The sequence below is a fragment of the Taudactylus pleione genome, unplaced genomic scaffold (genome assembly GCF_031769625.1).
Source record: "Taudactylus pleione unplaced genomic scaffold, aTauple2 ptg000004l, whole genome shotgun sequence".
NCBI classification, from domain to species: domain Eukaryota; kingdom Metazoa; phylum Chordata; class Amphibia; order Anura; family Myobatrachidae; genus Taudactylus; species Taudactylus pleione.
Window position 1 is genome coordinate 2957501 of NW_028284407.1, and position 23564 is coordinate 2981064.

At 43.6% G+C, this 23564-nt stretch overlaps 1 protein-coding gene across 1 annotated transcript in view; it reads right to left on the reverse strand.

Moving 5' to 3' along the window:
- The window catches only part of SLC25A12 (solute carrier family 25 member 12), a 166051-nt gene extending 143861 nt beyond the window's left edge, over positions 1 to 22190 (reverse strand). Inside the window, exons 1-2 of the mRNA XM_088470550.1 lie at positions 22007 to 22190; positions 21238 to 21285 (exon numbers count right to left, since the gene is read on the reverse strand). Of these exons, the coding sequence (XP_088326676.1) occupies positions 21238 to 21285; positions 22007 to 22018 (60 nt within the window). The 5' untranslated portion in view covers positions 22019 to 22190. The remainder of the gene's footprint in view (positions 1 to 21237; positions 21286 to 22006) is intronic.
- Positions 22191 to 23564: the final 1374 nt, after the last annotated feature.

A 23564-nucleotide genomic window follows, 5' to 3' on the forward strand; every position in this document is an offset into this window, starting at 1 on the left:
TAGTGTTTCTACAGTGCCATGGCTACATTCAGGTTCATCACTGACATTGCTGATGGTCACACGACGGTCTTTCTGAATCATGGCATCAACTGTGTCGGTTCTCTGCTGTCACTGCAGTTGATGGTCTGCCACCACAAGGTTTGTCGCACACGGTCGATTCTCCCGATTGATAACGCTTCATCCACCTTCTGACATTGCTACAGCCAATTATACGCTCACCATAAACGTTTTTCAGTCTTCTGTGGATTTCTGTAGCACTGCAGCCTTCTTTTTCCAGAAATTCAATGACGGCTCTTTGTTTCATCTTGGATTCCATGGTATTTCTTGGACTACCTAAACAAAACTCCATATATAGCTAGCAGACATATTAAACTACAAAATGACAACGTTTCAAATAAGTATTTCAAATTATTTCAGAGTTATGAGCATTTAGGTATTACTTTTTGGACAACCCTCGTGTGTATACATATATATATGTATACACACACACATAACAAGTTCTTAACAAAATACATGTATGACATTATCTTGATTATGACTGAGTTAGCAGTTAAGAAAATATATATAAAATGTGCACTCTCTGAGATAGGAGTGATTTACATGCAATGACAGTCAGACAGTGTGTCCAACCTACTTCAAAGGTCTGTGGAATGTTTATATTTGGAGGAGCCGTATGTCCTAAAATGTATCTGCATCACGCCACATAGCGGTGTTGTTTAAGTTTTAGTGCAGCCAATGACAGTGTCTCAGTTACTTCAGCTAATGGTGCTGTACACAGTCAGATTTTTCTTCAGATCTGAACGATAACGATTTTAAAAATCGTTCAATCGTTCATATCTGAAAGAAAAATCTGACATGTGGTCAACAATGAACGATGCGCGTTCCCGTTTGTCAGATAAAGATATCTGACATCTGATGTGTTTGCAGTCAGATTTGGTCGATTTCATTCATTTTAATACAGGATGAAATAGTTCAAAATGGTTTATCAATCGTTTGTCAATCGTTCATCTGACCGTGTGTATGCACCTTAAGATCAGCGGGTCATACAAGACGTTTAAATCGCACTCACTGACTATAAAGGACGACTGGGGAGATCATCACAGGCCTTTATAAAAGGTTTAGTCTCCCATATCCAAAATGCTTGGGACCAGGAGTATTTGGGATATCGGAATATTCCGTATTTTTAAATAATTGCATATCATAATGAAATATCTTTGGAATGGGACCCAGATCTAAAACACAGAATTGATTTATGTTTTATATACACCTTATACACACAGCCTGCAGGTAATTTTATACAATATTTTTATAATTTTGTGGATCAAACAATGTTTGTATACATACATGAAATTAATTTATGATTCATATACACTTTATACACACAGCCTGAAGGTAATTTTATACTTTATTTTTAATAATTTTGTGCCTAAACAAAGTTAGTGTACATTGAACCATCAAAAAGCAAAAGGTATCACTATCTCAGTCATGCTAAAAGAATTCCGTATTTCGGAATATTTGGATATGGGAGATTCAACCTGTATATCTGGGAAGTAAGGTACAGCAAAGCCAATCATTTCCAAATGCATATAAAAAAAAAACTAGACCCTAGTGTCATTGAGAACTACTAGTTGCATGAAGAAGATAGAAAGGTAACATAAAACTATGTGGGATCCAATAACAAAAATCATACAGCACTTCCATGCACACCGACCTTCTTCCAGTGACCCCACAGAGAAGGGCTGTTGTGGGCAGCAAAATACTACCTAAAAACATTGACCCAGGCTGTAGCAAAGTTCAGGTTAATCTATGAAAGATCAGGCCATGTTTCAGCCTCTCTGGGCGCTGTCACATGTATGTAAGTTTTTTCAGTTTCTGCTTTAATTCCCATTTATTTTTTTTAGAACTGTTTTGCAATATTTAGTATGTGAACCTTTAACAATGTGACTTTCTTCATCATAATAAACTCCATTTAGTAGCACTCTATATATTAAATCACGTGCCAGGGTTGCTAGGATTATAAATGTTATGAGTTACAGTAACTCTGATTAAATTGTGGGAGTATTTTGAGATAGGTCAGGTAGATACTGAAGACTTCCAAAAAGTGTCGGCTCCAAAACCTAATTAATCCAGTTCATAGTAAGTGTTAGATTAATTTTTGGGTGACTTTAGACAGACCACGTGGTTTTATTATTATTATCCCCTCCACACTCAGTTGTCTTGCATTCTTAAATTAAGGTTGACAAGACAGGAATTTTTTTTTTTTCCCGGGGGGTGGGGGTGGGGGTGGGGGATGGATCAAATTGCTTTTCGGCACCAGATCTCTCATCTAAAGTGACAGAGCTATTCAACAATCTATATTCATGGGAGCAAGTGCCTCGGGCGCCCACCCATTATTTCTGCTCGTGCCCTCCTGAGGTGGAGAGCAGAAATCCGTAAAAAGTCATACTTTTGGGGGCCCATTACTTTGCATGGGTTTAGCAGTTTTACGAGTATAAATCCGGTGCGTTTAGGTGCAACATTTGAATAAGTAATGGGCGCCCATTACTTAGAGGCGTGAGTAAACAAGTGAATTCCCCCCTTTGTGGGATTACAATGACCACAATTGCAAAGAACTACTGGATCAGATCTGTCCCATGGTCTGTATAGAAAGGGTTCCGGCAGAACCTGCCTGGATTGTCTGTCCGTAAAAACTGCATCCTACTGGCACACAGGAGCATTAATTACACCTTCACAGCATGTCACTAGTGTAGCCTAGCACCAAAGGGGAACAGCTACAAAAGAATCACGTATCTTTACTAATATAATAAGATTGTTTTTCCAAGTTAGTGCAAAAATGAAGCTGAACCGATTTTCATTAAAACGGGAACATTTTGTAGTGGAAACTATGTTTCATCAAGATCCGTCAAGTTGAAGCTAAGTAATAACAAAAACAAAATTTATTAACATCTTCATCAGTGCAAGATATAGGTGTGGCACCACGTGCATGGCTGGTAAGGGGTGGGGGGGAGGTGCTTTGGGTCCGCGGACACTTGAATAGGATAGGCTACATAGCAGACAGTGCACAGGGCACACAGTGACATTGGTGTGAGTGGTGGGTGAATAGGATAGGCTACACAGCAGTCTGTGCACAGGGCACACAGTGACATTGGTGTGAGTGGTGGGTGAATAGGATAGGCTACACAGCAGTCTGTGCACAGGGCACACAGTGACATTGGTGTGAGAGGTGGGTGAATAGGATAGGCTACATAGCAGTCTGTGCACAGGGCACACAGTGACATTGGTGTGAGGTGGGTGAGGGCTACACAGCAGTCTGTGCACAGGGCACACAGTGACATTGGTGTGAGTGGTAGGTGAATAGGAGAGGCTACACAGCAGTCTGTGCACAGGGCACACAGTGACAATGGTGTGAGTGGTGGGTGAAGGCACTGCTGCCACCAGTCTGTTCAGTGCTGCTGGTCACCGGTGCCACTTCCGCGACAGGGCCACTATGCAAAGCAATACAACTAGAACACCTCAAAAAAAAAAAAAATGTCAGAAGCGATTTCATCGTAGATGATGCCGCTGGCAACAAAACAGAAAAACATTGATAGTTTATGGATAATATGATCTATATAGAGGAAAGCATCTGCACTCTTCTTAAACCCGTTTAAACATAACTATAAATTATACGTAACATTAAATGATGACATCACTTTAAAACAAAGATGCCGAAAAACTAGAATGATTGCTATTAGCTCAACAACAGATTCATAAATTCTATGGGCAGATTTATGCTTGATGCAAATAAGGGAATAACTGGTGTAAATGCCTAATTACAGCAACTTGGCCAAATGTTAATTTTCTCATGTGCTTCCAATAAAACCTCCCGCCCTGAGACACATACACAACTGTATGCTTGCAGCAGATCCGTAGTGGAGAATATGGCTCTCAGTATATGGTGCAGACGGAATGAGTAACTTGCTCAGTGTAAAACCAATTCCCCTTGTTAGATTTCTGCATGAGACCAGCTGCTGATCTATTGTACAAAATGTACGGGTTCAGCTGCATCTTTCTTTTGTGCTGAACTTTGCATGTCTTTTCTTTCTTATATGAATGTTTAGGGCGGCTTGCTGACGACTGAATACAAATTGTCTGGGTTCAACTGTGCTCAGAGAACAATAGCTAAAAAGTTCTCATCTCAATAAAACATCAGGAAACTTCCAGAGGTATATTAATATAAGAAGTAATGGCTGTGTAATTTCAGAATTTAAATAGTGAAAATGTTTAGGCAGTCTACAAAGGTGAGCAGGACAGGTTTCAACCATTTCACTTCACTTAATTTTATTTAAAATATAAAACCCACAGACCTAGTGAGGAAAGGAGTGTATTGCTGGCTTGCATGCATCTCAATATACTGTACATCAGGCTTGCCGACAATCTGGCTGCCTCTTCCGGGAGGCAGCCAGCTCGGCACAGCAAAGGGGGTGGGGGCATGACACGGTTTCGAAGGCGGGACGGGGAGCGTGGCCGTGCGATCACGTTATCGCTGCCCTGGCCCCGCTACACAATGCAAAGATTACCGCCATTGAGTAGCCGGGGGTGGGGCCACGATGACGCAAATCGCGTCATCAGCTGCCCAGAACCAGCCACGTAAGCAAGGTAGGGACGGACGCCTGCAGGGGAGTGCAGGGGGGTGGCGCTAGCTGGGAGATTTGCCCGCTCTTCCGGAGAGTCAGGAGCGACACACGATTTTTGGGAGCCTCCTGGCCATTTCGGGAGGGTAGGCAAGTGTGCTGTACATCCAATTGAAAACACAGCAGTATTACTGCCCCAGGGACACAATGTGCATACTTATGTCCCACAATAGTGTAGAAAGTCATATCATTTAATGCAGTCATATACGTTAAGCTGGGGACACACTATACGAGGTGTGTACCCAGCGTCGGAACGTCGCAATGTAATGATACATTGAGCGCTCCATACACACTACATGGTCCGGTGTACGACAGCACAATTATTATTGTTCCATGCTGCAGGGATGTAGTCTGGAAGCCGCCGGTCTAAACGCCGACCGCCGGCTTCCAGACTCTCTAATCCCGGCGTGGTACTGATGACAGGTGTCGAAAACTCGACGCCTGTCATTAACCATACACCGGAAGACTGCCGCCCGGCGTGCCGAACGAAGGTAAGCCAGGCGCGGACAACTGCGCGGTATTGATCGGTTGGTGGGGAGGGTTAGGTTTAGGGCTCCCGGGGGGACTTAGGGAGGGTTAGGTTTAGGCCAGGGAAAGGGGGGGGTTAGGCACCCCCGGGCGGAGGTTAGGGTTAGGGCCCCCCTGGGGGACTTAGGTTTAGGCAGCAGGGGAGGTTAGGGTTAGGCACCCCTAAGGGAGGGTTAGGGGGTAGAATTAGGTTAGCGATACTTACCTTAAGGATGATCGGGATCTTCACCCTTGCCGGGCTGCCGCTGTCTGGATTTGTAATACCTACTACACCCATGCTGCATGGAATCGTTCATTGCATTGTCCCATCTGAACAAGCCTAGTTTAGCATTAATTCGTATTGCGGCTGTAAAATAAATCGGTCAAAGCGGCTTTGACAAACAGACAGATAGTAAACAGACCCCTAAATGAGCCCCAAACAGTCAGTACATAAGATCCTGGATCCTGCAGAGAGCATGTCTGAGTATATTCCACAAAGCAATTGCAGAATTTTGTTACATACTGTAATAATCACTTTATTCCAATTGTGTTGGAATTATCTCCCCCTGGGATTGCCAGTCCGGAATACGATAGCAGAGAGCTCTTCCAATGGGAAGTCACTCCCCTGCTCTTAGCCCCGGCAGGAGAGTCTCTAGCAGCAACCCCACATATCCTACAGATTGTAAGCTTGCAAGCAGGGCCCTCTTACCTCTATGTCCGTCTGTTATTACCCTGTTTTGTTCTATAAATGTTTCCAATTGTAAAGCGCAACGGAATATGCTGCGCTATATAAGCAACTGTTAATAAATAAATAATCTCCAGGCGTGCTGGGCACACCCACAGATGGACAAAACCGGGGAAAGGAGGGGGGGTTCTTGTGGGGCTTTGTGAGGCCACACCCCCTCAAAGCAAGACCACGCACAGTTTATGCCGCAGGCGCACGGGAACTATTTGGCCGATCCCAGTGACACCACTGGCCCGACGACTTGTTATTTGGTGCGCATCCAGGAAATGAGCACAATTACAAACCCCTACTATAAATTACATATGTATTAGAAGTCCCCACAGATATCTGTGATCTCTATAAAATCAATTGTATACAGGTGCCTTTATATGCTCACAGAACACCTCAGGTGAATGGTAATGTACATTTAATTTGTGCTGATAAGCATTATTCTGTATATCTTGTATTATTAAATAAAAAACCTTCATTAATATAAGCTATAGGATAAGGTTCCCTTTCGGTACAATTGCGAAAATAATTAATTTGCACATAGGAAAAAATAAGCATCTTAAGCTGCATACACACGGGACGACTTGCTCGATCATCGATATCGTTGAAAGATTTTTTTCTTTCTATTTACAATTAAACGATATTGTTGAACGATTTCATCACTGATCATGAACGATTTTATGAACGATTTCTGACTATTTAAATGATGAAGAATTCATAGATATCGCGCAAGTTGGCCAGCCTGCCCAGTACTGTCGACCTCAGATATAGTTATCGTTCATATGGCCACACGCATCGTTGGTCGTTCAGTGCAACAAAAAGTCAACGATATGGACGATCCAACGAGAAACGATATCATTATCATTCATATAGCTGACAAAATAGTCCCGTATGTACGCAGCTTCAGGGAAAGAAGAAACTTCGTAATACAGGGGTGCGACCATTTTTCATTTTAATAATATAAGAGCTTTAGGCATAGTGATGACAGGCACAACAATGAACATAATGGCATCAAGGATTTTACTACATAAAGGCAACCTTCCACATTAGAACAAGTTGTTCGCAGGATGTAATTTCCCATGTATAGGTGTGTTTGGTTTTAACTGAATAACATGCATTACTTTCAAAATGAACAATGTGCAAACTGACAGGCAAACGCCCCTGTCCTGTTTTCCTACTTACTGCAGAAGGGTTTTGTATATACGTTAGACATTCACTATGTCGACATGAGAATGCGGACACAGTTGTAATGTTAACATTGAACATGTCGACAATGATGTTATGTTGACATTGTTAGAATGTTGACATACTGCTTTTCTTGTTATTCTGTCACTATTGCTGGGTACACACTAGACCAGTAGTGTCAAACTCGGGCCATCCAGCTGCAGTGGAACTACAAATCCCAGCATGCCCTGCCAGTTTTAGAATGCCCTAAGAGCAAAACTGTGGCAGTTAATGCTGGGATGTGTAGTTCCACTGCAGCTGGATGGCCCGGATTTGACACCACTGCACTAGACGATATGACGTCTGATCCGGCAGATCGGCGTGACATATCGGAACATTGTCTACTGTGGAACCGCTATGTCACTCATGATATGTGCCCCCATGGTTCATCAACGACATCCTCAGTCGGCCAAACATGCAGGGCCGACGGGGGATGTCGTTAGCGGGGGACATGCTGCCAAATGCAGCATGCTGTCACTGCCCGCATTGGCAAGTTTGTATGCACTTGTCGATGCCGGGTCCCGTCGCTACAGATGTCGGGCTGGGTACACATCGTCTAGTGTGTACCCAGCCTGATTGAAGTTCTAACTCTCATGGAAATGTGGACATTAGGACTAGGTCGACATTTTAACAATGATGACATCAATGTCGACATAGTGAATGGAGACATAGTGACTGCATACCCTTCGAGACGCTAGTAGTGTAACAATATTACTATACAATAACTACATTTGGACCAGTCATCAGAAAATACTGTTATCGGACTGAAGTATATTCAAAGTTACTACTAGATCATGTTACCTTAGTGTAAATACAGTACTGTGCCTTACATTGGTTTTATGGGAAATTGTATTTTACAGTAAAATGTTGCAGGGGACAGTGATTTCTTTAGTTGGTCTGAACAGCTGACTGCTCAGGAAAACTTTATATATAGTACTGGGCACTGTCTAATCATGGCAGATGCCAGTCAGCAAAAGGATGACCTTGTAGAACTTAGTACATTACAATACCCGTTTAAACTCACAATCACTGTAATACTGTAATAGATCTTTCTTACAATGAACGCCAGCAAGTGTTTTTGGGTTTTGTTTAGTTGAATTAAAAAGGACTATTCTAGTGTTGACCACAAATAAACATTTCAGACTTTAGTAGAATGCATGGCCTGTCAGTGATCATGACATTGGGAACGGGGGATGTCAAAGCCAAGTGCTACATGGGTGTTGGGCTTTAATAAAAAAAAAAAAAAAATTATTTGTGATACAAATATATATAATTTTTATTTTTTCTAAAAACAACATCTCAGGTCGCAATGCTAATCCGATTTTTATTTCTTTTAATTAGCCATAAATCACAAGAACATGTAATTTAGAAGTGTTACGGATTTACCTGATAAGCAGGCCACTGATATATACGCATGGTATGTACTATCAACTGTGATGGCGCACATCCACTAGGCGATATTAATTTGCGATTGCACGACTACGACATCGTAATCGTCCACTATAATGTCGGAAACGACCAGTGATGCGCGCTCCGGCTGGTCGTTTCCGACATCAATCATTACCCAAACATGCCGGTCAATCTGCCGATAACAACATATTGGCCATGTTCGGGGTCGATGTAGGGTGCCTACACTAAACGACTAATCGTTCAGTGTAGGCACTGCGGGGGGGAAGAGGAACGACGGTACGATTACGATGTTGTAATCGCACGGTCTTTCCCTAGTCGCCTAGTGGATGTTCGGCTTAACATAAGTGTAATGACATTAAACTAGTAAAATGAAAATAGAAGACAACATAATAGAAGCCCCACTCAGGGGCCGATTCAGCAGTGGCCGGAATTGCAAAGTCACACACAAGCGGCTGTGCAACTCCGCCAAATGCTGCAAAAGGCGTCTGAAGTGAAAATACACCTCCTGTCAGCATTTGCGATGCCAACGCTACTACCGAGGTCGCAGCTTGGGATCACCATGGCGACCTTCGGCTGCGATGTTGTGTGGCACCGGCCAGCTGAGTAAGCCTGGGCACACTATAGAGATCAACAATGTGGTAGGGAATTCAGTTTAAGCAGTCTAATGCTTACACATAATAAAGGAAGGCCCAGCTCTCACATCATAAGGCTTATATTCTGCTTATTCATGCCCATGTCTACTCTAACATGTATAATATGGTGATCGGAGAATAAAAGAAAAAAGGGTTTTTTTCTATATTCCTTTAACCCTTTTACTTTACCCCACTACAGAAGACAATGACAATATATTAGTATTAACATGGTGGGTTCTGTCCCAGTGTCCCACGGGTGGGAAAAATAGCAAACAACACCGGCGTATAGATGCCTGCACATGTGCACGGTATCTATTCACAGTGAGGAGAACTTGGGTGCAGCCCGGCATGTCAGTAAGTGCCGGGCACGCCCTCAAGAGTGATGATCTTTCCCTATGGTCCCGCCCCTTCCCAGGTACGTGCTAGCGTGCCCTTTCTAGGTCCGGCGCTGGACCTAGACTTTACACTACTGTACTATATAATATTTGGCAGACTCACAGAGTTAATAAAGGAGTTATATGGACAGCTGATTAAATAGAGAGCAGATTGGCATTTACCCTTAAGAAGGCAACCAATGACCCTTCAGCTCTGGACCTAGAAGTCCCAGATGCTGACACGTATTGTATCATCACAAAGCCGGCACGTCAGGCTGAGACTTATGGTCCCCTGGCATGTCTTGCTGGAACTTATGATCCCCTCACGCCCACTGGCACATCATGCATCACCACAACTCCCTAATGCTTGCCCTCCCTGAATCTGAATGAACCCTATCCTTAGCAGACAGACAAGAGGCGGCCTCCCCGCATTACACGGAGCATAGGGCTCAGGGTCACTCACTTGTAGGAGAGTCCTGCTTCAAAGAGCTGCTGCGCTGAAAGCCCATCATCCGGGACATAGCAGGTGCCCCCGGTGATCAGGGCACAGGGCCTGATTCATTACGGATCCCAACTGCGATGTTGCATTCTGGGCATGCATCGCAGTGCGCGAACCATCCACTGCGATCAGGACTGCGATCGCAGTGACTACACAGACACAATGCAGTGATTGACAGGAAGTGCAGATTGTGGGAGGTGACGGGGGGGGGGGTCGTCATAGCGATCGCAGTGGATTAGCAAACTATCACAGTGAGACTGCGTTGCATAACCGCTATTGCGATCCATAATGATTCAGGCCCACAGGTAATCCGCCATCGTGCACCGGAAGCCGGATAGGGCTGCGGCATCACGAGGCTCCTTCCTACCCTGCAGCTGCTGCAATGGTGACAGAGAAGGAAAGAGGCACCTGGACCGGAGCATCTGTTACTTATACCTAGCTCCCAAGCAACGCCCGCTGCAGGCTCAATCATCTCGCGCCACCAGCAGCACGTGTGTGCTATGGGATGTGATCATAAACCCGACCGCTCCGGCACTCGGAATCACGAATGTAAGTAGCGGGGTTAGGCGGAGGTTATAGCATTAGACACTAGGGGAAGGGTTAGGCACTAAGGGTGGAGGGATTGTTTTAGGCACTATGGGGAGGTTAGGTTCATGCACCGGGTAGGGAGGGTTAGGGTAGGAAGAAGTTGATGTTTAGGATACTGACAGACAGGTGTCATTATCCTAACCCTGTCGGGATGTCGGCATTGGGATTCTAACCGCCGGGAACCCGAGGGCCGGCATCCCGTACCCAACCCGTGTGCTACAGTATATATGTCTGGGGCTTTGCTGCACCAGTAGCCACTGTATCTTTTAACTTGCATGTCGCGGGCAGCGCGGCCAAGCCAGGGCGCCCTCTTTTATATGGTGCTCTACTCGGCAGCGTAACCAGCGTATATAGAAAACCAGCCCTGGTTGCAGGATCTTCAATTCTTTCTTACCAGAGATTGTTACTTCATAAAGATAGATCTCACGAATGCTTTCCACTTCATTGCCATTTACCCGAATCAAAGACACCTTTCAGAGTTCAGGTGGAGAGACCAGATGTACCAGTGAATGGTGATGGTGACTGTTGAAGAATAAGGGGCATTTGCCAAGCCAGAGTAATGAAGGCAGCAATATCCCATCTTAGACAACAAATCATACTTTGCATAGTATGGCTCCGCCATAGATACTCTGAGCTCACACACCCGAACATAACTCTGTCTCTTCTGGTAAAATGATGTTTTACTATTCTCTACCCAAACTGAATTCTTACCCCATCCACTCATTCACGTTCTTGAATTTCTCCTAGATGTCCATTCCTTCTAACTCAGCAAATGAAAAGGGGTGCAGAACGCCCTGTCTTTTGACAGATAATATAAATCCGGGACCTGGCTGCAGTGCTAGGGAAGATGGTAGCCATTTCCCTAGAGTCATTTTCATGCACCTGCCCTTATCAAGTAGCTCAAGATATACGGAGCTGGACAACTTCAACTATCTGGGCCCCAAAGCCCCTTATTGTACCTCCCCCAGTCCTCTCAATTACGTCATTCACTTCCCTTCAGGGTAGGGTTGTTTCTCAGGACACAGCAATCAGGGGAGCATGGCCTTCAGAAAAATCACTCCTGCACATTAAAGTCCTAGAACTGAAGGGAGCAAAAATGACTCCTCTTCAGTCCTTGGTTCTCCTATTAATTCAGTGCTCTAGTCCTTTTTTTTTCCTACACACAGTGTCCTTTATCAACAGGATGGGTGGTACCGAATCTTTGTCAAGGAGGGGTTAGAAATGTGGCATTGGGCCATAGAGAGGACCATTATACTTTCAGCCAACCACGCTACTGGAGAAACAAACTGGCAGATCCACTGTCCAGAAGTATCCTGTCGTTGGACCGAGCATCTTTCAGAAAACGGTCTTACCTCTTTGTACCCGTGTATTTGCCTCTCCTTTGAATGCACAGACAGCAATTTGTTTCCAGAGTCTGGACAAAGGGTTCATGAAAGATGGACGCACTTGTCTTTTGGAAGTACAATCATTCCTTTTTCTTATGCATTCCTCCTCCAGCTATTCTATTAAGAATATTGCACAAAATTATAATAGATCAGGTTACACAAATCATTTTAGTCCATCCAGTTCGGCCGTCCAAACCTTGGTTTTCCCTCATTGCACGTCTCAAAATAGGTCCCAAAGTTCCGCTGGGGTTTCCTAGGCAGCCCAAACATTCTGCAGAATCGCTCTCTCTCCATGTGGTTGGCAACATTGCTAGGCTGTTGACAGACTTATCCCTAGGTACATCCATAAAAATTCTCATTATTACCACTTCCTTGAGACCAAGGACAAAGGCTAGATACTCTGCAATAATTAAAGGAATTTATTTCTTGGCGTTCTCAAATCTCCGATTCTCACAGGGCCTCTATTCTGCAACTAGGCCTAGATTTCTTGACCCAAATTTGAATTAGGGATGGCTCCAGCCACTAACAGAATTATATGGCTTACTCAATCTTTTGATTTCAGTCTTCACAGATAGAAAAATACCCCTTAAAGCATAGGTAAATTCTTCTATCTAAACCAATTTGTCCTAGATATATTGTGAAACTTGAGATACTAGCGTTCCCGCTAGGCCGTTTCAGGGGGGCGCTGTACCCTGCCCTATTTCTAAAGGGCAGAAAGCACCTTGCCCCCCGGCACGGCGCCTCGCTGAAACAGCGTGCGGGTTCTGTTCCCTCCCACGGGCCGCTGGTGGGGAAAACAGCGGTGCAGCAGTCATGCGCCCAGTATCCATTCACAGTGACAGCAGGGCTTGGGGGCTGCCCACCAGTGCCAGGCATGCCCTCAAGGGTGACAAAAAGGGGATGCATCATAAAGACACGCACCCTTTTCCTTGACCACACCCCCTTTTGGGACACGCACGCAGAAGTGCCCTTTCTCTAGGTCCGGCGCGTCCCTAGAGTGAACACTAGGATATGGCTTCGTTCTGGTCACACCTAGCTGCTTTGGATGCTTCAGCAAACTTGCTTTCCAGCTCTCAGAAGCTCGCCTCCTTATTGGCTCTAGCCTCTGCAGCTCAGGGGATAGAACTCACTTTAATTGATATATCTCATCCATGGCTTACTCAGACACCGCGAGGGTTTCACTAGCACTTAATGGCCACACAAAATTTCCTTAGTGGACTCATAAATAGTGGAATTCGATGTCATCAGAGAAGACTCAGATCATAATCTCTGTATAGTCTCCTGTCTTTCACTCACAGCTACTTACAGACAAGATATTACACAGTTGTTCATCACCTGCAGAAAGCCATTCAGACCTGCTAGGCCCTCTACTATCAGGAGCTGGATTGTCTCAGGTGTGAGAGGGGCGGGAACTGACATTCCTTTCAGGGAGCTACGGCTACTAAGGGCTCGTCTCTCCAGACCATTATGCACGCAGCCCTTTGGTCATCTGACAGAACCTTTGCCAAATTCTATTGGAGGCCTTCTGATTTAGATAAAAGCAAGTTCCTCCGCACAACCACCAGGTAATGGGTAAACTGTCCAACAAACAACAATCTATAGTTTGAAGGAATCTATGATATTTATTATAGGGAACACCTAGCAACAGCGCCCATCCCTACACACCCTGTTGCTATTGGTTATCTTTGCTATGGACCTTTGGTTATAGTCTCAATTGGTTATTGCCTTTCCTTCGGATCCTTCACTTTATTAGAATTTGTGTTTGATGCATTATTGGCAACTGTGTCCTCTACGTCAACCTTTGGACACAGTTTATTTGCATTTATCCAGTCTAGTTACAGTGGTTGTAGGGCAATTGTATCCTTCTCTCTATTTGTTAAGGGATCACGATTGCCACCAGTAACCTTCCAAGAATGTATTTCATTAAGCAGTAGCCCTGCTAGTGTGTATGTGACCTGCGCACAACCTAGCCTGCTGGGCAGGTGCATCTTCACTGTTCGTGTCAGCAGGAAAGTGATTTAAAACTTTCGCTTTCCCTGCCAGCAGCGGATGGTCGGGAGGCTTGCCACCTGTACGCGCCAGCTGTTGCTAGCTGGCAGTCCTATTCCAGAGAACAAATAAAGTTGTAGATCATGTCCCCGTGCTCATTACTCTCCTTTTCAACCAGCATATTTCAAGGTGATTTTTAGAGTTGACTTTAGCTCCAAAGACTGGTTGTAAGTCAGGGGGTAGGATTTGGCAATAGCGAACAACAAATGTCCCATTTTCACAATTGAATCACTGCCCCTGTGACAGGGAAGCAGATCGTTTTATACTGGTGCACTCTATGGTTAAAGAAGTGTAGTGTTCTAATATACACTATAAAGTAACCCCAGCGCTAAGCACACACCAGCATTAGAAGTCTGCATTTAAGATGCGTTTCTAATGCAAGCTAAGCGCACAGAATGGTTATACCAAATTAAAGTACAAAATAAATATATATATTTTTTTTTTTTACTTGTGTTTAACTTAGCTTTTTTTTCCTTTTGTTTAAATGCTTCTTGTTCCATTACATAGGACCTGCATCAATACAGCTGAATAGTTCTATTTATCATAATGAAAATGCATAGTTACATGTTTGTGACCTATAGAGAGTCGGTCGCATATGCAAGTCTCAAGCAGCAGCAGCTCCTTCCCCTTGACGTACCTGGGTCTGATGCAGGGGAGTACGGAGGAGGGATTTCACTGTGAGTTCTGAAATTGCCAACAATCACTGCACACAATGACATGCAGAGAAGTACCTAGGTGGTTTGGAACATGTAATATAAAGAGAAGCAGATGCAAGAAGGGAATTTTTTTTTTTTATTGATTTGTTTTAATTACATCACTTTAAAATATACAGACATTCCTCACTTAACGATCGAGTTCCGTTCCTACAACTAGGTCGTTAAACGAATTGGTCACTAAACGAGATAATCATTTTTATGTATTCTGAATAAAGAAAAGGTATAAAGGAAACTCAAACTTGATACTGTGACTGTTTTACTTTGTATAACTTACATACTGTACAGTACAATTAAAGTTATAAAAAAAAAAAATGTAAAAAAAAAGACATCCAGAAAAACATTTTAGTCACTGTGCTATGGGTTCCAGCTGGTCGTAAGTCCGAACGGTTGTTAAACAAGTAGGTTGTTAAGTGAGGAATGTCTGTATGTACATTCTTCTCCTTTCCCAGTACGAAGAAATCTTTATTTCTATAAAAAACAAACATGTATCCACTGCAGCATAAAAGTACTTTTAAAAGACTGTTACAATAGATTTAATAATTTTGTATAACTAAGTGCGTTAGTGACCTTGTGCGACCAATCATACGCAGTCATCATCATTAAACTTACACCAGGGTCAGAATACCTGTAACTCAGAACCCAGCATGCATTTATGGTTGTGACTTTTCGCTGGCGAGTTTAGACGCAGTTTGTGTCTACCGCATCCTTACAGTACTTTGGCTGCATCTGCATGACCACTGCCCGTGACTACACGGCTATTACAGCCTGAGTCTCCGCCCGCTAAGTGTACAGTTGTTCATCTGCAAAAAGCAGAGCATTGTGAAAATGTGTGCATTAAATAAGAATAAAATAAATTAAAAATTAAAAAAAGCAACTTCTGGCTAAAATAAACCCTGCAAATTCCACTTACAGTCTGGCAACCGCCTGCCAGCAGGGAGAGGCCAGGCCGGGAAGAGGGGATCCTGGGGAGAAGCAGGGGCGTATTTATAATGGGTGCAGGGTGTGCGGGGCAGGAGGGCCCCCACCGCACACCCTGCACCCAATATTATACTTAACGCTCCAGAGTCCCACGTTGGCGCAGGTGTCTGCGCTGTAAAAAAAAAAAAAAAAAAAAGTGTGGAAAATGGCCGCCGCGGCCATTTGACCGTCGTTTGCGCAGTACAGGGAAAATGGTCACCACACCCATTTTCCCGATGACCTGCGCTATAGACTCTGGCCACGCACCGCTCAGTGCGCTGCCGTATAGAGAGGAGGGAGCTCGTGACGGAGACTGCACACTGGCCCCCTCGCCCCTGGGGAGAAGCCAACTACAGCCGCTGCCCAATGGTGAAGAGGAAGTGCTTGGATGGGCGGGAGAAGCTACGGGGGATCCCACTTTCCATCCAGATATTCTTGTGGTGGAACCAGACCAAGTACAGAGACTCCCACTCTTACACCCTCACCTCTATATGATAGATTGACATGACCCACACCTTGGACAATTTTTTTTAAACTGGTTTATGCACCAATTGATGCTTCACCTCCACTGAAGCTCCACCCACATTATCCACAGCAATGCCCACCTTTGACAAACTGCCCCCCACCACCCAAGGGGAGGGGCACTGCCTATATTGTCAAACCCGGGCCCCACAATTTCTAATTGCAGCCCTGGTTCTGGGCTGCGTACAAAAATCAGCGTGACCGGGCCCATGAGGGGGGCCAGTTCCGCTGTTGGCGTTTGTATGCCATTGCAACGACAGCTTCAAAAAACTTTAATTCGAAATAATTGATCTTAAAAGTAAAGGCAGAGGAAATAATTTTTTTTTTTTTTTTTGGGGGGGGGGGGGGGTGGAGGAATGCTAGAGCACTGTGCCTTCTTACATGTCTTCTCTGCAAAGATATTTTCTAGTATGTTACTGTTGGATATTTAATTTTGATATGCAGTGCGTTAGGTTTCCCGGAATGTTGCTATGTACTTGGTAGTGAGTAAAACCATGAGGTGAGGCGGGGTGTGTAGTAGATGATTTTAAGTTTATTTGAGCTCCAAGGGCTACACGGTAGCCATCCTGAGGGAACGTACGTCACAGGCCAATTGGACCAGGTATGTACAGAGGGTACTCCCTGAAGGAGTCACCCACACCCAACTAACAAGCTCTGTATCAGAATCATAACATATATACATATTGTTTTAAGGAGAGAGCACTGTCTCAATTAAACTTAAAATCCTCTATTACACACACACACACACACACACACACACACACACCCCTCACCTCTTTTTTTCTCACAACCAAGTTGGACCAGCGGTATTTCTGCATCTAAGGATGCTAGCAGTGGGCATCTTAGTCCTTCCACATTCATACACATGACTGTATACCAGGGAAGGGCTTGTAGCGGCATTAGCATAAAGTTGAAAACATGACTACAGATGTCTACAAGTTGTTAGGTGCCTAGCAGTTATGAAAAAGGAGGAGGTTAATCCACACAATAATTCCAAACCAGAGTAGGTTTTATTCAAGATTTCAGGATACAGGTGATAGAAGATGAACAACGGTCAATACGATAAGGTAGTAATCTCTCTTGGGCCAAGTACTGCACAGCCATACAGCACTGTGATGCTCCAATAAACACACTGACAGGCTTGGGAACATGCAGACACTTTTATCGAGCCAAGTAAAGAAGTATAGCACCTGCAGTCTTAATTAGCCTGACCTTTAAGTCTGGAGACTCAGACACGTGACGAGTCACGCACAATAGACGTGATGTTATTACTGCTGATGAGTCATGCACAGTCATTAACACATAGTTAAGTGTTTAAAAGCTACAAGCTATCTCTTAACTACATGTCAACAGGAATTCAATTAACAATGGGATATACCCTGCAGCTAATTGATTTGCGCCACACAGGGAAATGCTATTCAATTAAATAGCATTTTCCCAGTGCAGTACACCAGGTGTTAACGCACACTTAAAGTGTAGAATCAATAGGTTTTCCTGGGCTTGAAACCCCAGAGGGTGCAGATCCTGAAGCTGCGAGAAAAGTGCACCTCTATGGTTTAAGGCGAATTGTCTGGTGCGGTTAATTGAATTCCCCCTACATCTGCTAGACCAGAAGTAATAATATGCCTATGGGAATATTTGTTCAAGATTATGACATTTTAAGGCACAGAACCTCCATACTGCCACAGTGGGTTGTTAAAGCAGGTGGTAGAGGAATTACAAGAATGGCATTGGTTTTTAAAGAGGTCCAATGATAATAACATTTGGAAATATGATTTTGTTTAGGACTGGGATTTGCGGATACTGATCAATGAATCAGTCAGTTGGGTTTTACCAGTTACACTGGTGTGCCAATCAGCAGCATCAATCCTGGGTCCAGAAAAAGGTACATGTGTAAATATGATTTAACTATAGCTTGTTACAGTGGTTATGGAAAGTTATTATTCAGGAATTGCATTTGAGAAGCAAAAGTATTCATTCAGATAAAAAAAGAAGAGAAGGGTGATTTTCACCATTACTCCTCTTTCGCCTAAATCCGGTTTAGGGGTTTGGATGGAGATAAAGTGGACGAAGATAAGGTACCAGCCAACCAGCTCCTGTCATTTTTCAAACACAGCCTGTGACATGGCAGTTAGGAGCAGATTGTCTAGTACAGGGGTCTTCAACCTTGGCCCTCCAGCTGCTGTGGAACTACACATCCCAGCATGCACTGCCATAGTTTTAGCATGCTGTTATATCAAAAAGGTGGCAGTGCATGCTTGGATGTGTAGCGCCAAGGTTGAAGACCTAGTACTTTATCTCCGTCCACGGCTTAGTAAATAGACCCCTTAGTTGTTTAAGTTTTGTGCTGCATGCAAGTTAACTATTCGGAAAAAAGTTAGCAATGATGTCCTCAAAATCAAAAACATTGGATTTTTTGGATTGAAGCAAGACTTAACCAATTTTAAATAGCTGAATCCAATGTTTTTCTTTCTAAATAATCCCTCTTTTGTCGTGACCCACATCGCAGTGGCTGGTCTATATTGACAGAATTTACAATAGAGGGCGAACTGATCTATTTAAAAAAAAAAAAAAGAGTCAAGTTGCATATGATCTCCCAAGTATGTGGGCCAGCACCACAATCAAAGTCGTGGAACCGGTTTCTAAACATGTCACAACATATGGATTTGCATTCTAGTCTAAAGCTATGGAAATGATGAGAAGGGACTATTAACACAGACACTAAGGATCACAAACAGATGAGAGGGTATATATACAAACTCGTATACATCTCTGTAACAAACAAAATTAGGAGGAGATAAACAAGAAGAGATTTGGACATTACCACTTTGGAAGTCAACTAAGTCAACAGTAAACAACTGCAAAGAGAAAAATTGTATGTCACATATGGTCTGCAGCATAAATCCTACATACTAAAAATAATATCATTAAATGAGACCAGTCAGTCAACTACATATCATGGAGGCAGCCATTTTGTGGGATTGGTAAATATTCATGCAAATGCTGCCTATTACCTCATTATCAAGCCTTAGTGATTTGAGGTACACTGTGCCACGTGTATCACTAGTAAATCGAATGCCTTAATATTGGTTCAAATTGGCAAAAAAAAAAAAAATACTTGCTTTGATTAATCTATTCTAGTACAAGTAAAAAATAAAGATGGCATTTGTTAGAAATACATTTTAAAACAGGGTTACTTATGTTGTCAAACTACTATAATGTCAATAAGGAAAGTTTGATTCAGAATAAAACAGGAAGGGTTGTATTTTAAAGAAAAACAGGACTGTAATGCCCAATGACTGCTTCTTAAATATTTTATAACAGATGGCTAACGAAAAGTACAGACATGTCCTTCCTCATCTATCCTCCGTGCGTAATTCTTCTTGTTACACAGGGCGCATGAGAGCCGCAGGCTTCCCTGCGACTCGCCTGGTGCCGGGCGTCTTTCTCACTGCAAATGTGTCTTATTCGCAGTGCAATGTGAATATGACGCACAAGCAGGCTACGTTTATTAATAACGGAACGTGCCGTGGAAAACAGTCGCTGACACTGTCACGCAGCATTTCATATACAGATACAGCTGCAGTCACACACAGAACATACACATGCCGCATATCATTCTATTCAGCAAAGTCTGCTTGTGAGTCTTATTTGGATTGCATACAAGATGCACGTGTGGTGGGAAAGACACACAGGACTAGGCACGACTAGAAGGGCTGTTTAACACGACTTCAGCAACAATGACGGAGGACACATCTGTACACCACACAAGTGGAACCCAAGATATTCCTTGTTACCATTCAGACTGTATGGTAATGTGGGCTGCAGACTGCTTTACCCAATATTATTCTTTCCAACTAGTGTGCTGAACGTATTATAGGGTAAAGTTACTTGTTACTTATTTAACCTACATCATCGAGTGTATTATTCAAAGTTTATATACTAAAAAAATACAAAAATCACACAACCATTTTTTACAATACAGAACAAAGGGGGAGATTTATCAAAGCTTGGAGGGATAAAGTACCAACCAATCATTTTCTAAGTGTCATTTTTCAAACACATCCTGTAGCGTGGCAGTTAGAAGCTGATTGGTTAGTACTTTATTTCTCTCCAAGCTTTGGAAACTCTCTCCCAAAGAATTGTCTCCAATTTATTAGTGTTTTATTGCATGGTCTTGTAATAATGATTTTGGATCGTTTTTGTGCGGCGCTTTTACATTTTAAAGTCATCCAACTATTACAGAATAACCAACACAACTTCAGCGTGGAAGATTGATTTATATCATTGATTGTATTCTCCCTGTCAATGGTTTTAGAATTTAACAATTACCTTTAAAATGCACTTAAAAAGTTTAATATGAATAACAGAAAAATATGTTATCCACCCTTTACAGCACTATATGTTTTTGCAAGTCATTTTTTCAAGCAATTTTACGTGTGCCGTAAATAATTTTACACCCACTTTTCATATTATATTATTTTAAAATTTTTATCTTTGGATGTTCAGTTTCAAAAGTTTCCTTCAGAATACATTATCTAATTTGGTACTTGTGTACTTTACGGACTCATTGCAGAGAGAACCCAAGTGTCCTACATTCATTATTATTATTATTATTATTATTATCATCATCAATCATGGTAATGTCTAAATCCCCTTCACGGAGAGGACCCTGAAGTTATCAGCCAGTGTCCAGCGTCATTCCCTACCATCCAAGTGGGCATAGTGGGGGAGTATAACCTTGTGGCGAGCCCGCGAGGAGACAACTTTCGGTACTTGTGTACGTAAAGTACCATTTAAAACATTAATTTGGTTCTCTCTGCAATGAGTCCGTAAAGTACACAAGTACCTCTAATATAACCATTGTTTACCACGACAGCAAAGAACACTGATTTGTAAATAATGTAAAAAAAAAAAAAAAAATGATCGTCAAAATTTTTTAAACAAAACCAGATTAAATCTCCTTACCTGCAGAAATATATCCTTCAACTCATTAGGATCAGCTCTTTTTGTGAGCTGTAAGGAAGAAAAAAAAACATAAAAGATGAATAAACAATCATTTTAGAATTAATAAGCAATAACCACAATGTTTATCTCTTCATCCTGCCCAGATAGCTTTTGGTTGCCCCCAATTTAAGTTCAGCTACTTGGCAGGGAGCTTTTTCTACATACTGTAGTACTAAGTATACTATGTGCCTTTATAATCAGGTGACCAATGCAGGTCTGAGCATTAAAACATGATAAAAAGCAAATTCATTTACTCAGCAACGTTTACAAAGCACGTAAGTCACACTTGTAAGAGATTGTACCCATGCTTTTTGATAAGATAACACTGTGCACACACATTCACCCTGTCCCAGGGATCAACACTATCACTTAGCTGCTGTCAGGCATCATCCTGATATAATGCATTGCTATGCAAGCCAGCTGTGTGCAGAATGAGGCTGGTATTATGCAAAGGGAATACAGGACAGGATACATGGCATGTACAGGATGGTCTCCTAACTGTTTGTGGCCACTGGATCATGACAGCACAAAAGCATCAATGCAGCTGGGCCCCTGTGATTGCATACACTGTGTGAGAAATGCAGTCATCTGCCTCCCCCCCAACACAAGACATAGCATGCATTGTACTTCCAAGCTGGGAGAGAGTGTCGGCAGCTGGGTTAATGGAAGCGGCTGCAGAGCATGGAGCAGGTATTATGCATGAGCAGGAGCTGGTAGTTATTAGAGTCACCTTGACCGCCATACTGAGGCTGCTGCCGCTGGTGGTGTATGTGATTGATGTCAGAGGAGCTGGCCGGAGACGCGCTCTCTGAGGCCCGGGTACGCGCTCTCTGAGGCCCGGGTACGCGCGCTGTATGATAATGAGGTGGGAGGCTCTTGTGCCTCCTCTTGCCTTGCTGGCAGGGACTGATGCACAGTGCTCACGAGGGTGGGGTGGGCTGTGTAAAACCACCTCCCTCCCTTTCATATCGAAGCTGGGATGGGCAGAGTATTTGTACAGTATGTGCTTGCAGTGGGGTGCCAGCTGATTGTGTCACTTTTGAAACATAAGACATCGTCAGCTATAGAGTTTCATATTCTCCCAAATACAGACACACTGCAGCTTGGAGTCACATCAGTTTCTGCCTGTAACAAAAAAATGACTTAACCTTAATATTAACCTTACAATTATACGTGAATGTTTTACACTGTAATCTCATGTCTGGGTCTTCAATCACTCCAGCTGGTATGGAACTACAGATCCCAGGATGCCCTGCCACAGTTTTAGCAAGCTGTTATATCAAAACGGTGGCAAGGCATGCTGGGATGTATAGTTCCACAGCAGCTGGAGGACCAAGGTTGAACACCCTTGGAGGTTCTCGCAGGCCAGTAAATCTAGTGGGTGGACCGATTGACTTAGTTGAATGCAATTTCTTATGCGGTCGATTCTAGCGACTTTTCGCTTACTGCGCCTGCATCCTGTGCTGCGTGCGCATGTTTGCGAACATACGCTCAGTACAGATTCACACGGATCTCAGTTGTTTCTCTGTGGTCGCTAAGTGGGCTTTTCTGAGGACGACAATGCGAATGCATGCATGAGAACCGCCTCAGGTGATCGGGGTGTGTCGTGGGCATGTAGCCAGTTACTCACTATTTTGAGTCATACAAATGCATCGTGGACACCTATAACTCAGAGAGCTCTCCTGCACCTATCATGGGGTAGGTGTAAGTGCCAATGATAATGACTGATCTCGCAAGAGGAAAATAAGTGGGGCAGTGCGCAGGGGCAAATTAACGCCTGAGGGGGCTTGCGTGCAGTGGGCCCTCTCCTCTGAGCCCGGCAAGCCGGTCTCTCCTCATCTGCAGCGCCATCTTCCCAGAGAGTTTTCTCTGAGGAGAGCCATCTTCATAAAGATGTCACTGGGAATATGGCACAGCGGAGAAGGGATCCGCTTGCTGGTACAAGGTTTTTCTACTCCGAAAGCAGGGTGTGTGGGGCCCCCTTGGCCCCAGGGGACCATGTGCACTGCCGCATCCATTATAAATACACCAATGGCGGTGCGGTTGCATAGATGCATAGGCATTAGGACCTATGGCTTGTGCAAGTATCGATGGTGCATGCGATGGTGGATTGTCTAGAACCACCGGCGGTGTTACAGCGTCTCAGCGCTTGCACAATCAGGCGCACACTAGTACACCAGAGGAAGGCTTAGACTAGTATTTGCCTATTATAGCACACGTGACGCCGGCAACAGATGCTAGAGCTGATGCAGCAGTGTCCCCCTTGGTTCAGGCCCTGAGTCTCATTT